The sequence below is a fragment of the Syngnathus typhle genome, linkage group LG21 (assembly GCF_033458585.1).
Source record: "Syngnathus typhle isolate RoL2023-S1 ecotype Sweden linkage group LG21, RoL_Styp_1.0, whole genome shotgun sequence".
In the NCBI taxonomy this organism is placed as follows: domain Eukaryota; kingdom Metazoa; phylum Chordata; class Actinopteri; order Syngnathiformes; family Syngnathidae; genus Syngnathus; species Syngnathus typhle.
In genome coordinates this window covers 7,035,301-7,051,956 of record NC_083758.1, presented here as the reverse complement: position 1 = coordinate 7,051,956, position 16,656 = coordinate 7,035,301, and the positions used below count along the sequence as shown (strand labels likewise).

The 16,656-nt window shown below is 43.8% G+C and overlaps 1 protein-coding gene across 1 annotated transcript; it reads left to right on the top strand.

Annotated features, from left to right (window-relative positions):
• The first annotated feature begins 10,612 nt into the window (after positions 1-10,612).
• tmem168a (transmembrane protein 168a) lies at positions 10,613-16,448 on the top strand. Its single transcript, XM_061268983.1, has 6 exons — positions 10,613-10,681; positions 11,073-11,986; positions 12,424-12,699; positions 13,336-13,478; positions 14,729-15,006; positions 15,135-16,448. Exons 2-6 carry the CDS (start codon positions 11,153-11,155, stop codon positions 15,683-15,685), a joined length of 2,082 nt encoding a protein of 693 aa, XP_061124967.1. The 5' UTR covers positions 10,613-10,681; positions 11,073-11,152; the 3' UTR covers positions 15,686-16,448.
• The last annotated feature ends 208 nt before the right edge of the window (positions 16,449-16,656 follow it).

Sequence of the window (16,656 nt, the reverse complement as noted above, 5' to 3'; positions counted from 1 at the left end):
TCTTTCACGTTGGCTGTCAGTCAACAGCCCCGAAGCATGAAGATGATTTCAAAAGAAGACTGCTTGATAAATCCAATATGGTTCTTTGCGGCATTCCATCATAGCTGCGGTGTTACTCAATCTTCAAACTCAAAGCCATCTTAAATCAATTTTGCACTCCAGCTAAAAAAAACAGGATACGATCAAATATCGCAAACTCTCCCTTCATATGTTTTTTTTGTCCCCCACCTACGAGTTCACACTTGCAAATAACAATCTGTTGTTTATCACAGATAAGCTTTTGTTTTTGGGTGAGCTACTTTCAGGCATTCATGGTATGCCATTTAAAAAAAAAAAAGCATCTCTGCAGTAGATACCTGGGAAGCAAACGCACGTACACCACAAATGTCTTTTGCTGAATTATGGATGGACATAAAAATGCATGTAAACGGCCACAAATGCTCTACGGGGGAAATATGCTTGCCAACGGGAACCTCCACATGTGACACGTTACCCACCAGGGTGCAATACTCCAAAATAATAAAATAATAATAAATACCGTTTTTTGCCATGTATAATGCACAAAATTTAACTAATTTATTGTCCTAAAATCTGGGGTGCGCATTATACATAGGTACAAATTATTATTGTTATTATTATTTTTTTAACCCGGATATGATACGGAGGCCGCCATTACAGATGCGCGTTCTTCTCTGCTGTTCACTTCAAACACAATGCTCTGGTATCAGACGCTTGCTCGATCACCTGCTCGTTTGCTGTCACAATGTCCCCTACACAAACCCGAAACATTTCTTCGCTATCGAGTTTGCTAGCGCATGCGCAGTGATACTGACCGGCAGAATAACATCCGGTTGTTCCCAAAGATGATCTTTTTTTTGAAATAATTTTACGTTTACGGACTTAAGTAGGAGTCAAAATTTGGGTGCGTATTATACATGGGTACAGGCTTTTTTCCAGCATCGACATGCCATTTTTAGGGTGCGTATTATACATGGGGGCGCATTATACATGGAAAAAAACGGTAACTATAATAATAATAAGATTTTTAAAAAATACAATTAAATAGATATTTAAAATAAATTATTGATGGTGAGAAAACAATGAAATCATGTTTCTTATATTTCCCAATTCCAGCTGTAACAATAATGTATAAAGCCCCGCCCCCCAGATTTGGGACTACAAATTTGCAAATTGTCTCGCTGCCCCAGTTTTAGTGACTTCTGGGAATTTGTAGGTTTGTTTGGGCCTGTCGCAAGCCCAGACACCTGCTCAAACAATTAATTATGAATTGCTGGCAAGTATGCGCAATACAGCTGACAGCACAGGCCAAAGAGCTGCAGAATAAAGAAGAAGATATAAGACATACGAAAAAGAATGAAGGTTAGGAGTCCTTGTTAACTTGAATGGACTCAATACAGAATAGGCTTTTATTATTACTTCAAATAGCCAAAGACATTTAAACGTCATGAAATATTCAGTGTTTATAGAAGCTTCACTATGTGTAAAAGTAAATCCAAAATGGGACCTTGCCCTTTTAATATATCATGAGTCAACTTGCTAAACACTGTCCGTGTAATTACGTTTCATTTTGCTGAAACAGTCTTGAACCAGGTTTTTTTTCTGACTTTTAAAACCATGCCCTGTGAATAAACAAAATTAAATTAAATTACAAATAAATAAATAAATTAAATTATTCAATTAAATTAAATACGACAGTTGTAAATTCGAATTGTAATTCTTGGAGGGCATTAGCATACCCCCACGAGTTTGGCAATCCTTCTCCCAAAAAAAAAAAAAAAAAGAGCTGCCCCTCATAGCAGATCTGAAGTAAGTCCAGCAGAATGATGACTGATGATACATTGGCTCGTTGCTTGGGGGGGTCATGAACAATCGCCATGTGACAACTGCCCCGCGAGAAAAGTGGATTACACGAGAGGTTTCATCTCCGAGTCCTTTTTGTCAGTGAGTTTCCCCCTCCGTCGTGTAAAATCTGCTCCAGCCGGCCGTACGGAACAAGAAGAGACTCGTCCTTGCGAATATCATCATTCACACCTGAAGGTCACCGCTTTGGCAGCGTCACCTCCGAGCACATCGGGAGGAGAGACACCAGCTCAAAATATCATTAGCATTTCATCATTAAGTCTATTATATGCGTCCCAAATGTCAATTTGCATAAGGTGTCACGGCCGGCCGAAGGGCGCCGGCCTGTCTCGCGTGTCTCCCTTCGTTTTTGTTCCGAGACAGGAAAGGCTTGACAGGAGGTGTGAATTTTCCACCCATGATTAATTTAGCCCTTCCTGTGGCGGCGGCACGTCACGAACGTTTGCCGTCCCGATGATGCCGCGGCGGAAAACCAGACTGGCAGCGACGCCAAAACCCATTTGGCAGTTTCCGTACGCCGTCGCCCGTTTGGGCTGGAGTCACACGGTTGAAATTCGATCAGCTTCACAGCATCTCACCTGAAGGTTTCTCCATCATGCCAGTCAGGCCCGATTGGAGTTGCGGACGAGCTAAACGCCCTGGAGTGCATTTTGACTTTCAGTGATTCCGCCACATCCTTTGCGTGAAATTGTTTTCTTTCAAGAAAGCTATCCAAAACTACAGCTCCAAAAACCGGCTCCTGGACAAACGTGAATAAACTGGATTTACTTTCCAGGTATGAAAAAATACAGTCCGCAAAACCTCATTGAAGATAATCTGTCACTCAGAAATCAACTAACAAATAACTGCAGGGAGAATGTACTTGAAAAAAAAATAGACGTGGGGATTTGACCATGCTTGGTAGATTCCAGCAGCTTGCATGCAAAGGCTACAAACCTATGTTTAATTTCCACTCGCTCCGCATCGGTTAGCTTATGAATTATTTATGTCCTTCGGCGGCAAAGGCAGCAGTTCATTTTCAAAGCTCTCTATTTGGTGTCGAGTGGGAACAAGAGACAAAGTGGGATAAAAAAAAATATTGCAATTTTAACGGGTCACGGATGTTTACGTAGAACAGACCTGGGTCAGCGATATTACATCGGCAACAGTCGTGGACCTAAAACAGATCCCTGTGGCATTCCCACTTTTGACTTTTACCCGGTTCGCATGATCTTCCTTCCATGCAACAGAGCTGAAGATTTTAAAGTTCCTGGCTACTCGTTTCATAAGCCTCGATGGTAACACCACCAGAGACTAAAAACACGTAAGCCACACGAGAAGCAAACAGGACCAGTTACACAGATGCACATTAGGGCAATGAGTCCAAAAACACTAAAAATTTTATAGAAATTCCTTAATCTGTGCTCTGTATTAAATATACATGCGAGCTAATGCATGTGTCACCATCTGGTTTGGAACGAGAAGCGCAGGAACAAGAACGGAAATGAAAAAAAATGGATGAGCGAGCCTGCACAGGTGCTACTTCGAATCACACAGAGGTCAAGGGTCACCCTACGTCATGGCCGTTCCGAGCGGGAGTCGCTCATTTGGTACAAACGCCTCGCGTGATAAAAGAGAGCAAATGTGTTACTGACCTATATTCTCCGCCTGCATATAGAAAGCAATCCGGCGAACCGGATCCCTCCTGTACCCATCTGCTACTCCCCCTCCCTCCCCCGAAGCTCGTTGGGAGGTAGCTCTGCTTCTCCGCTGTGACAGGTGCATCCAGACCCGGGAAAAGGTTGATTCATGGATAAATCGTCACAAAGCGATCCTTTTTGTACTACCCGCTGGTACTGTGTCGCACAGGTGCAGGCGGGCTTTGTCGGACACATAAATCACCGTTGTAATTATTAGACATTGGCTTCCGAACAATGCCGGAGCCAATTAGAGCACTGAGATGGAGTTCAAACGAGATGTAGGTCAAATATGAAAACGCATATGTCAGCTATCGAGAACAGTCGTGGACCTAAATCAAATCCCTGTGGCATTCCTAAATTAATCGGATTTGGCTTTTACCCGGTTCCAGGTATGAGTCTGATTCCAACATGATGCAGATAGTACCGTATTTTCCGCACTCTAAGGCACACCTGACAACCTCCAATTTTCTCAAAAACCGACAGTGCGCCTTATAATCAGGTGCGCCTTATATATGGACCGATATTGAGCAGCAGGTGTGTCCAAAGTGCGGCCCGCGGGCCAAATGTATACACTACCATTCAAAAGTTTGGGGTCACAAAATTGCTTGGGTGACCCCAAACTTTTGAACGGTAGTGTAAATATTATTATAATAAAATATTATGAATTAAATATTATAAATTATATCTTATATTTGTATAAGATTATATATAATCTATGAATATAAGTATACATAAATAAGACTTTTTACACAGAAGATTATATATATAATCTATAAATAATTATCTAGATAAATATATACACTACCGTTCAAACGTTTGGGGTCACCCAAACAATTTTGTGACCCCAAACATTTGAACGGTAGTGTATATCTTATATATGGACAAAGTTTTCAAATGGGCCATTCATTGAAGGTGCGCCTTATAATCCAGTGCGCCTTATAGTGCGGAAAATACGGTAATGGGACTTTTGCCCATGTACCGAAAAAACGGCTAACTCAGATGATTCAACTCCCCCTTTCCACGTTTCCCTTTTCTTTGTCTTGATTTGCATTGCAGAGAAACTCTCCCGCCGCTATTCCCTAATGACACTGAAAGCAAATAAATGTTTACAACAACAGACTGATTGCTCACCGCTCACAAAGTGCACACATTACACCGACGCAGCCACCCGTGCACGTAGCAACAACAACGTTGGAGTGAGTTCCAAAAGCCATCAGACAAACGTAGGGGATGAATTGCTTTTTATGCCGTCGTCAGCATCTTTCTAACAATACTTGGCATAGTTCTACAGTATAATCCATGCATCCATTATGTTCAGGGCTGCCGTCTCAAATGTTCTCCGCCTAAACATGCTTATCCGAGTCAACACATTGCTTTTGTCTCCTAGCAAATCTTACGTTGGGCGTTCCCGTGACAAAACGTCTGCATTTGACTATTGATGCTAATTGTGTTGCATTGCACGATTTGGATCCATTTCCAAGTCATCCATCAATTTATCCGTCCTATTCTTCTCACAATGAAACGGAACACTCGATATACACGGCTAAACCTGGCCGGGACTTTCTAATAGCTTCGACTTCATATTGATTGATGAGGGGCTGGCTAGCCTGACGCTGCTTCTGCATTGTAGCTGACTTGCAGCATTTGCCATTCACGCTGCACACGGGTTGTTTACTGCCAACGGCGGTAAAGCGCAACCCGGCGTGTTGTCGTAAACTTCGACGTGGTTGCTTTCACGCAGAAATGTCCGCTTCGTATAAAAGTGACAGACAATTTGCAGTTTTAGGACTGACATGAATTGAATCTGTCTTTGCGGGCCACGTAAAATGATTAGGCGGGCCATATCCGGCCCCCGGGCCTGGAGTTTGACACCTGCGCCTTATCGATACGATCCGTTCAAACAATCAAAGCTTGTGTAGCGTTTTCAAACTTTTCAATGTTTCTCCGCCGCATTTAATCACCACATATGCAAACTCCCCGGTCGTAAATTATGAGTGAGACTTGCCAGCGTCCACCCTGCTCCTCGGCATCTAAATGATCTCATTTCAATATTATAGAAAGAGCATAGTTTAACAGTCTCGGACAGCTCTTCGCTGGCAAGTGGGCCACTGCAGGAGAAGAAAAAGTGCATTTGGCCAATCTATCTGTGGGTGAGTCATGACTAGAGTACATTACAGATGGGAATGTCAGTATCAAACAGCGGCTTTGCGGCAACTGAGGGGAGGTGAGGAGAGGAGGGAGGAGCTCAACCTGGATGTTAGGACAGAGGAAAAATGTCTGGAAGATGTGATGCGGGTGTTCTGACATTTATGAAAAACAGCCGAGTGGGATTTTAGATGATTACCAAAACCCTTGAAAGTTTATTTGAAAAAGTGTAATATAACACAGTGGACAAATTTACTTGTATTTTAATTTATTATTATTGATTATTTTTATTATTATGATTATACCGTAATTTTCGGACTATAAGTCGCACCGAAGTATAAGTCGCACCAGCCATAAAATGCTCAAAAAAGTGGAAAAAAACATATATATGTATATAAGTCGCTCCTGAGTATGTTGCCCCCCCCACCCAAACTATGAAAAAAAACCCGACTTATAGTCCGAAAATTACGGTATATAAATTAAAGCAATAGTGATAGGTTGGTACCTTCTTCTCATTCAATTTGTCTAACGCCTTCATCTTTGAGAGTAACAGTGGGCTAATAACGGAGCCTTGGGGTACTCCGCAGATTGGAAAATATAAAATACAAATAAATACTTTCATAAAACGGTTACGTTTTATGGTTATGGAAAGAACTTGAAGAAAGAAAGAGTGGAACTCACACTGCCGTTTATCCTTTGGGGTTCTTTGTTTCATTTAAGGTGACTTTAGTCATTTGTTTCAAAACCATTAAAGCCAAGGCAACATATTGTGCCCATTAAAATGTATACTGTACAGTAGATACTCCTAAAACCACAAACTCTTAATTGTTTTTTTTTTCCAAATGATGCCTTTTAGATGAAGTTAATTGAAAAATGTGTCTTATTACTTTCAATGGGGTCTCACATAAACATTTGGCTTCAACAATTCAAACAACATAATGAGCAAATATATATATATACGCCAAATATCTGCAATTCTTCTCAAGGATCGTTTCGAATCAGAGGCAAAATGTCTTCAAGCTAAATGGTGTGCATTTCCATCGGAGACAATGGCATTATTCGATCATCTTTTTGGCAGGGGAATGAAGCCTTTTTATTATTGTTATTATTTTAAGTACGTTTCCCAAATACTGACTGGAGATTTCACCGATATTGCTTTTCTCCCAGCGTGTCGTTATTGCCGACCTGCAACGTGACACTGAGGCAAATGGCTTGAATATTTGGCTTGAGTGGAAGGACTGCACAAAATGGAGAATAATTGCATTTTGCCTGAAGCAAAATAGAGAACATTTAAAATAGCTTCACTCTATTAGATTTCTCTTGGGGTGTGAAAAAAAAAAGAAAAAATTGAGAGACAAATCCATGAAATTGTATCAATTTCATTAGTGTGTCTTGTTTTTATGGACAACAAAAACTTGTCATATACTGCTGCATACTCACAAATCCAAGCCTATAATATTTCACTAGTAAAAAAGATATTGAAGCAAATGTATTGTAAAAGACACTCTGTGCTCAATCGGGCGCTTCTCCCTTTAATGTCTGTGCTTTTTATCTGGGCTCTAACGATGCATAAAAGTGCTGACCCAAGTCTATCTTGACATTGCGCGAGAGGCGAGATGAACGCAAACGAGGAGCGATTGGCACGTCGGAAAAGTGCGACCAGATGAAGAACTCAAACGGTGAATCATCAGAAGGTGCGCTCAGGTTGTGGCGGCCCGGGCGGGCCCAGTCACGGCGACATTGTAGTCACATTCGTTTTATTCGTCATTTGAATATTCCACTGGCTTACTTTTTTTGCTCCGACGCCAACTTCTTCACACCAACATGGATCCTGCCACACTTAGTCAGCCCTCAGCTTCTGATCATGAGTCACCACCTTCTTGTTGATCACACTTTTTGGTGCATCAGATGAACACTGTTGAGGTTTGTGGAACTACAGCTGATGGGTATTGTATTAAAAACATTTTTTAAAAAAAAGGTCTCTTTTAAGCAGTATTGAGTGTAATTCCACTTTCAAACTCTAGATGGCAACGTACTATATTTTAGTTGTTGAAAATGATTACCGTTTTTTTCCGTGTATAATGCGCAAAATTTAACTAATTTATTGTCCGAAAATCTGGGGTGCGCATTATACATGGGTACAAAAAATATATATATATATTATATATATTTTTTAATCCGGATATGATACGGAGGCCGCCATTACAGATGCGCTTTCTTCTCTGCTGTTCACTTCAAACACAATGCTCTGGTATCAGACGCTTGCTCGATCACCTGCTCGTTTGCTGTCACAATGTACCCTACAAAAATCCGAAACATTTCTTCGCTATCGAGTTTGCTAGCGCATGCGCAATGATACTGACCGGCAGAATAACATCCGGTTGTTCCCAAAGATGATATTTTTTCTGAAATAATTTTACGTTTACGGACTTAAGTAGGAGTCAAAATTTGGGTGCGTATTATACATGGGTACAGGCTTTTTTCCAGCATCAACACGCCATTTTTAGGGTGCGTATTATACATGGGGGCGCATTATACATGGAAAAAAACGGTAAATGTCAAATTCTGAATTTTACGCCTACAGAAAGTCACGGCTGCAAGGTTTGATGATTAATTCTGAGATTTTTTAGTTTGAAAAAATAAAAACACCACGATGACATAGTAACAAGGGTCCGATGTGCTCCACAAAAATAAACAGCATGCTACGCTAATAAACAAACAGACACTCCACAAACATGGCCAACACAATCTACAAATATGGCTAAGACCCCGTGCTAGACTACGAGAGCAACAGACTCCGCAAAAACGTATCAGACTGCTGATAAAGACCGAGCCGGATAAAAAAAAAAAAAACTAATGAGGGCGGCTATTTCCGAAGCCAAAGCTAGTTTTTCATTTTGAGTGACTGTCAGGCTCATTTCCCTCTCACCCATTTTAATTCTGCACCTGAGAGCTCCCAATTAAAGAGCATCTCAGCACTTCCACGTGTCCTCTCTCTATTATCGATGTTGGACTCGAAGTTTTTTTTTTTTGGCTCGCCGACAGGCAAGCAGATGCTGATTTGTCAAACCTGAGGAAGCACAGCGAGGCTCCATATTTTCCCTCCATGAGCCGGCGTATGTATAGCGAAACACAACAGAGCGAAGGGAAATCAAGTAGCCACATCTTTATCCCTCATCCATCTGGCGATGGGAGGCTGAACGCAACCAGGCGGCGTCCGCACTTTGACAAAACGCTGACTAATCCGGGCCAATTACCAAATCAAATCGCTCGTTTGTGAAGCGGTGTGTTTAATGAAACGATAGCGGCGGCGGCGGCGAGCTTGACCTCAGGACAAAGGCCCATTAGGCGGCGGCGCGCCGTTAGCTTTAAACGGGTGTACGGCATTTCACGCGGGGGGCGCAAACAAATTAATTGTTTGGACGGGAATTTTTACTACCGTCAGCACTCTTGAAGTTTAAATTCAAGGTCCTGGTAAAGCTAATCCAAGAGTCCACTTATTGCGCAATGACTCAAAATTATGGTTGCCATATTTAACGCATGGGAAAAACACCATGATGCTATGTCAAATGGATCTTCTCCAGTCTTCTTCTGGGGTGGGTGTGAAGGTAATTACACACATTTCTTATCTTTGCATTGTTTCTTCCAGCATCTCTTTTATTCTCCTCCTGAGAGACAAATAAAAGTCAAGAGTCTTATCGTGTGTGTATTTTTTTCCCCCCACCCGACTCAACCCAAAAGCTGTTTCTGACTTCATCTTCTCCTTGTAACATCCTCACAGAAGATGAGACCAGTGATTGGACGGAGCTCTCCAGGCAGGCTGATGGCCGCCGTGTTTTCTGTGAAGAAGCCCATCGAGATGATGTGCGATTTTTTTTTTGTTGCCTTTTTCTATTCGCTGCCTCCAAATACTTTCATGTATAATTAGTTCTATCTCATTTCCTCCCTGAACAAAAACTCTGCGTGGCCACGACAAGCGCTTAATGGCTTTCCGTCTTGCGACTTTACACGCCGTGACGGATCAAGTCACCCAAAACGGAATGTACCGTAATTTTCGGACTATAAATCGTGTTTTTTTTCATAGTTTGGGTGGGGGGGGGGGACTTATACTCAGGAGCTACTTATATACATTTTATGGCTGGTGCGATTTATACTCCGGTGCGACTTATAGTCCGAAAATTACGGTATTTGCTTTATTGTGTTTGAAGATTACATGATGTAGTTCTCGAGATTGGGTTTGGACTCAAGGTATGTCTCCCATTAGAGCAGAGGTACCTTCTGCATAATTTAAGTGTCTGACTTTTTCCACCACATCCTTCCTCCTCGCTCTTTCTCCTCTGAGATTCTCAGAGGAAAGACCAACGTATCTTTTTTTTTTTTTTACAAGCTCTGATAAATAGCTAAGATGGAAGGTGTGTGTCTGTATTCAACACCCACACATACGCACTACAAAATGATTTTATCACCACGTAGGTTAATTATTCAGAGATGTCAGATTCGGGGTCTAATTGGATAAATGTGATGACTCCTTCATTGTGTTAGTGATCTTGTTACTCGACCAGAGATGAATAGAGATGATGAATTAAGATGAACAGGAGCCTTAATGACGTTTTTTTTTCTCCTTTGAGGAAGAGTGCCTTATCTTTATTAGGAGAAATTTGGATTTTTGTCTTGTCATGTTAAGTAAGTCATGAAGAAGGTTAGGTTATTTTATGATTGGGAATATTTTATTCAGCAGTGTCAACAATGCTTCTATTATAATTATTTTGTTTGTTTATTGGACATATGACACTTCTACACTTCTATTTTCCCCATCTTTTGTACTTAAGTACGTTTTTTTTTTTTGTACTAAAAATATTGACATCAACCTTTGTCCAACTGGCTAAACAAAAATCGAAGCTTGGGATATTTGACCCTCGCGCCTCGCTGTAGTTTAGAACCCGGAAATACAGCCGCTGTCATTTACTCCTCAACATGTAAGTTTCATTTAAGCGATCTTCAATAAAACTAAGCACCAATTCTTTCACTGTTTACTCCGCTCGGTGTCCGAACGCGTCTAATCCTTCTCTCTGCTTAAAAAAACGAACATATTTAACTTACGGTGATCGGTAAATCAGCGCTAATGCTAACGTTAGTTAGCATACAGCTTCATTGCTAGACTGCCACATCGCCTAAAAACTGAGGAGCACCCATGTAAATGTCTAATACTTCCCAAACTAATGTTCTTTAATACTGTTAGATGCTTGTCACGTTATTTTAGTTTCAGCAAAATCATGTCGCAGCACATACTCTGATTGTGTTGTGAAATTTCACCTAAAATGCCAATGAGTTGAAAAAATAACGTGTATTTTTTGTATTTTTTCTCAGGGGGTGATTTCTAACTTAATTCTGTTACACCAAAAGCCTTACTAGTATCTTCTGAAACATCGTTTTCGGCTTTGTCAGCCATGGCTCACGACGATGAAGAAGAGGAGCTGATCGTGGAGGGGCCCAAAGAGGTGGACATGATCACATCAATACGTTGCCTCGGGTACCTGTCAAGCCTCAACCTCCTGGTGGCAGTGTGCGTCGGAATGTACCTGCGCTGGGAGGTGACGAGCGAGCCCATGATCCTGGTCATCTTCATCCTCTGTCTTTTCGTCCTCGGCATCGCCAGCATTCTCCACTATTACTTTGGCATGGAGCAAGCCAGCTTGAGCCTCTTCCATCTGTGGTTTGGCTTCCTGCTTGGTCTCCTGTGCTTCCTTAATAGTCCCGCTTTGGATTCCAATGTCAAGGAAGTGGTTGCCAATTATCTCCTGTTGGCCAGCGTCATCATCAAGGTGGTGTGGGCCGCCACGGAGCGAATATGCCGCTCGATTCGCTACAAGCCCGTTTTGTTGAAGTCCACCGAGTTCCTCGAGCTGCTGGGCTTTGCCATCGCCAGCACCACCATGCTTCTCAGCAAGTCAGTAGCCATCGTTGGCCTCGTGGTGGCTCTGGGCGCGCTCATCGTGGACTTGAGGATGAAGTCCCTGCTGGCGTTGCCCAATTTGATCAGCTTCGCCCTGGTGACCTCGCTGGTGTTCTTCCAAGCCTTGGGCATCGCCGCCAACCCTTTTGCCTTAGGGTGCTACTTGGGCAGGCTGCTGTGCGAGCCCGTGTTGGACGTGTACTTCAGCGCGCTGGGCGCCACCGAGCGTTGGATGCCCGTGCTCACTTTGGGGAACATGTGGAGGCGGCTGTCCCTCCTGCCGTTGAGCCTGCTGGAGCTGACCTTCATCATCCTGTCCGCTTTTAAGGTACAGCTGTTTTACGTGATTGAATTCCGAGCCCAAAATGACCTTTGCTTCTTTTCCATCTGTTCGTTGGCTTCGCTTCGGACAAAAGTTTGGAAACACCTTCTAATTGAATTACCTCTTGATCATGCACAGCTGGGAAGTGAAAGGGTTAGAGGTCAAAGCGTCACCCACATCATAGAGCTGACAAAGAAAATACCAAAGATATACAAAGCTGTTATGCGGGCAGAACTTTGTCGAATCGGAAATAGTTCCATCAATTTTTCTCAAGTGTTAATTGACATCTCGGGAACTTCTGAGAAAACACATAATGAGAAGGTGTTTTGATTATGCGTATTTTATTTATGAATATGTCCACATCCAGTCCATCAAAAATGATAGTGACCAAACCACAGATCTTAAATTCAATTCTAATCGCAATATTGATTCCTCTCACATAGCTGGGCCACTTGGAATTGTGGTACTTGGTGATCCCAGGCTTCTGCCTCTTCGGCCTCTTCTGGTTCGTCTGCCACGTCATCCTCCTCATCACAGTTTGGGGCTTCCATAGCAAGCTGAGCGAGTGCCAGAGAGCCTGGCGGGCGCAGCGCTCCAGCAGCCGCAGCTTGGAGCAGGTCATGGCCTCCAGGGGCATCCGACATTTTTGCCTCATTTCCGAGCGGCTGGTGTTCTTCAGCCTGCTGTCTACGGTCATTCTGGCTGCGGTATCCTGGCAGGTAGGAAGGAGGCTAAGAACAAATGCATCAGCTTTGGGCATAACAATGAAAAATAATCGATAGAGGACCAAGTCATGATCCCTGCGGGACTCCGCGTGTAACGTTAGCTGATCAGGAAGTTATTGCTCTTTTAAATGAAGAGTGGTGGGTAGGGGGTTATTTTTTTCAATTCAATTTATTTCTAGTCAATAAATTATTTTCTGAACAGTTAACAGTATTTGGGGATCACCGTTAAAGACATCTTGCGTTTTCGCTATTTCCACTTTTCATTCGATTAGTATTCTCGGAAACGGCAGCAGGAACGTGACGAAACCAACACGTCTGCTCGAGAAGGCTAAATGAGACCGCGTTCCAGTGATTCATGAAATTGATTTTGCTAATAGCGTTAGCAACTCCAAAGTTTCTGTTTATCCTTATCAGTTTGCTTCGCTTTTGGATGTTGAACGATGTGGCGACAGTCTTAACGGTCCCTTGTGTCTCTTCTCGCCTGATCCTGCAGTCGGTCGCTCTCGTGTTGCGTAACTCACTTGCGGGCTGCCACCGCCAATTAAGTGCCCGTGATTGCTTCTGCACAAAACGCAAGTGACAAAAGGAAGGAAGGAAGTGATTTTGCCGTGTTCCGTTCTGTCCCCGCAGCCGGCCAATGGTCTCTTCCTCAGCGCGTTGCTAATTGTGCTACCTCTGGAGTCGATGGCCCACGGGTTGTTCCATGAGCTGGGGAGCTGTCTCGGGGGAACCTGCGTCGGCTACGCCTTGGTCGTCCCCACCTCGTACTGCAGGTAGGATTTATTTTAATTTTTTGTATTTATTTTGTTGTTTTTTAAATTTATTTTCATACTTTTTGTTTTACATTTTATTTTTGTACTCTTTGTTTTACTTTTCTTTTTTTTTAATATATATTTTTACTATTTGTTTGACATTTTAATTTAAAAAAAAATTTTTTTTTACAAATGATCCCCCATCCCAAATCCCCTCTCAGTTAACGCAAAACCAACTCAATAAATAGGCCAATAACGATGCATAAACATGCCGCTAATGTTCCGCCCCTAAAGGGATCGTTCCGGCGCTCTCCATGCAGCATACTAAGTCGTGGAGCGGGTTAGCCATTAGCTAACGCCACTCCCGACGCCTCCCCCAGGTTGCTCTCAAGAGGGCCCGGCATCTTTTTTTAATAGGCCGGTTCGGTTTGATGATCTCCTCCCTCGCCTAAAGCGCGGCGGCTCGCCGTCATACATTAGTGATGTCAGCGATGCTCAATCGTGCATGGAACCCCTCCGCGTCCCAACTCCGGTCCGGTCGTCGCCGCCCGCCGCCTCTCTGCATTCGAAGCGGGCCCGCGGGGACGACTTGGGGCATGATGAGAACGCAGTAGCGCGTAATAGGCAGTTTGATGGCCGCCGATTGGTTGCCGTAGTGACGAGCCCCGTGGGGAGATTACAGCCGTCGGGGTGAGAAGGAGGGGGGGGGATGCTTTTTTGACAAAAGGGAGAAGTTCACAGGGAGGATGAAAGCTGCGGCGTGAATCTCAAAGTACGTGAGATCGGAAAAGATTAGATGAGCTTGGCAAGACGCGCCCGGAGGATGAAGCGTGTCGTTTTTCTTATTAAAAGTTGCGCTTGTGTATGCGCGAGGCGTCGGCAGTCAATATCGGCGCGTCCTCGGGCCCGGTCGAGTGACACGAATTTCACCCGGCTGGAGAAATTAGAAATCAGAGTCGCTTAATTGACATAGCATCACCGGCGCTGTCCAAGGTGCTGATGTCACTTCGCTCCATCAAGCCAGCAGATTGAAAGGGGATTGTATGGCCGTGTGATTTGCAGGCAGCCTTGACTTTGCGTGCGCGTGTGTGTGTGTGTCACCCCTTGCCGCCGCCACACGCACACCGGCACACACACTTTTCTACAAAACGACTTTGCCTTCAACTTTTCAATCTCGGTCGTCGTCAAGCCGCTCGCCTCAGACTTTTGCTTTCATTCCGCTGATGCAAAACGATCAACTCCCCCTTTTTCTCAATTTTCCCACGCTTCAGCGCCGACGGCCAGCCCACCCTGCTGCCCCCGGAGCAGGCCCAGCGGTTGAACCTGCGCTCCACGGGCATGCTGAACAACGTGCAGCGGCTCTTCTCGCACCACATGATCCAGACGTTCGGCTGCGACTACTCGGCCAGCGGCGTCAGCCTGGAGACGCTGCACGGCAAGTTGCGCAACTTCCTGGAGTTGCGGACGGCCGACGGCCCGCGCCACGACACCTACCTGATCTTTTACAGCGGGCACACGCGCAAAGAAAATGGAGCCTGGGCGCTAGCTGGTGAGTCATCACTTATATGTATTAAAATTCTGACTCGCCTTAATATGTCAGTTTTTTTCTCCGAAGAAATTGGATGTGTTTTATAATTGACAGTTCAAAATAATTATTTATCTCGGTTGTTTTGGTAGGAGGAGAGAGTCTTCCTCTTTCCCAGCTGTTGGAGTTGTGGAAGGAGAAGAACGCAGGCCACTGCTCACGTCTTATCCTGGTCCTGGACACGGAAAACTCCCTCCCCTGGATCAGAGAGGTACGTAGAGCAGACGGGGTCTACGTCGCCGTGCAAACAGCCGAGCTGTCGGCCGCGAGGCCCGACCCGGAAGCGGGCGAGGCCCCCGCGCTCGGGGACTTCACGTCCGAATGGGTGGAGTTCAACTGCAACCCAAACAGCGACACGCAGTGGTCCGAGAAGGGCCGCGGCGTGGCGGCCGTTTACGCCGTGTCCAAACGCTGGAGCGACTACACGCTGCACCTGCCCACGGGCAGCGACGTGGCCAAGCATTGGAAGACCCATTTTCCCAAAGCCACGTATCCCATGGTGCACCTCTCCAACTGGTGCTGTGGCCTGAACCTGTTTTGGTTCTGCGGCATGTGTCTGCGCTGCTTCCGGAGGTGCAAACTGGCGTGGTTCCCGCCTGCCATTTTGGACACCGGGCAGGGCCTTAAACTGGTGCACTCGTAGACGGGACTTTCGGAGGGGGTGGGAACATTTAAACACGTATGTTTGGGTGAGGTCACGTCGCTCTAAAAAATGTTGGGTAAAAAAAAAAAAAAAATTTGATCTGATTAGGGATAATCCTAACTTTGTTGATACTACACAAAGTTGGGTAAACTTAAATACTTTGCCAAACCCAAATGATTGGGATGTTTTGTTTATTTCAACTCAAAAAGTTGCTTTGGTGCCTTTTTTGATCAAATCAGGTCAAGTTGGGTTTTAGTCTCATTGTAAGACTAACAAAAGAGGAGATTGCAGTCTTTTTTTTTTTTTAATTCATTTACAAATATTGAGATAATTCTAATATTTCAGATTTTTTTTTTTGCTTCCAGTGCCTTATTAATCCTCTTTTGCACTCTTTGGCCTTTTTCTTTGTACATAAACATTTTTTATTGAATTAGGTCCAGCGTGCTCACAAACGAAAGCTGCTGAGAATTTATAGTAATGCGGGGGTGCGCAAAATGACCCGCGCTTTGAAATATGCGATGTAACCACTTAGCTGTCACAATCCAAAAATGCCGACACGCTCATTATTTTGTTGTTGTCGTGGCGACTTAAAAAGAAAAAGAAGCTTTTCACCCGGCAACGCCGAAAGCGAGAAAGAAAAATTACCCTAGTCAATTTTGGAAGGTACTATTTCTTTTCTGTTGCCTTAAAAGGAGCCCATAGAAACTGTATATATCTCTGGACTGTCAGAACAAAATGTAATAAAGTCATTTTAACATTCATATTTATCGTAGTCCCCATGTGGCGTTTGTCTGGGGGAAAAAGGAATTGCGCAGGGAAGGGGAAAATGAGGAAAAAAGAAAAAAAAAAAGAGATTAGCTTCCGAATAATAAAAGGAAAAATTAAAAGGGTGACTGCTTTTTCATTTGATCGCTAACAAGCTGCAGCCTCAGCAAAGGCCAGCAATACATTTGTGGATACGCCAACAATCA

Bases quoted from the DNA above. Each gene is read 5' to 3' on its own strand.
- tmem168a (XM_061268983.1), top strand. From the start codon at position 11,153: ATGGCTCACGACGATGAAGAAGAGGAGCTGATCGTGGAGGGGCCCAAA. The intron at 11,987-12,423 runs GTACAGCTGTTT...CCTCTCACATAG, and splicing joins TCATCCTGTCCGCTTTTAAG to CTGGGCCACTTGGAATTGTG. The intron at 12,700-13,335 runs GTAGGAAGGAGG...CTGTCCCCGCAG, and splicing joins TGGCTGCGGTATCCTGGCAG to CCGGCCAATGGTCTCTTCCT.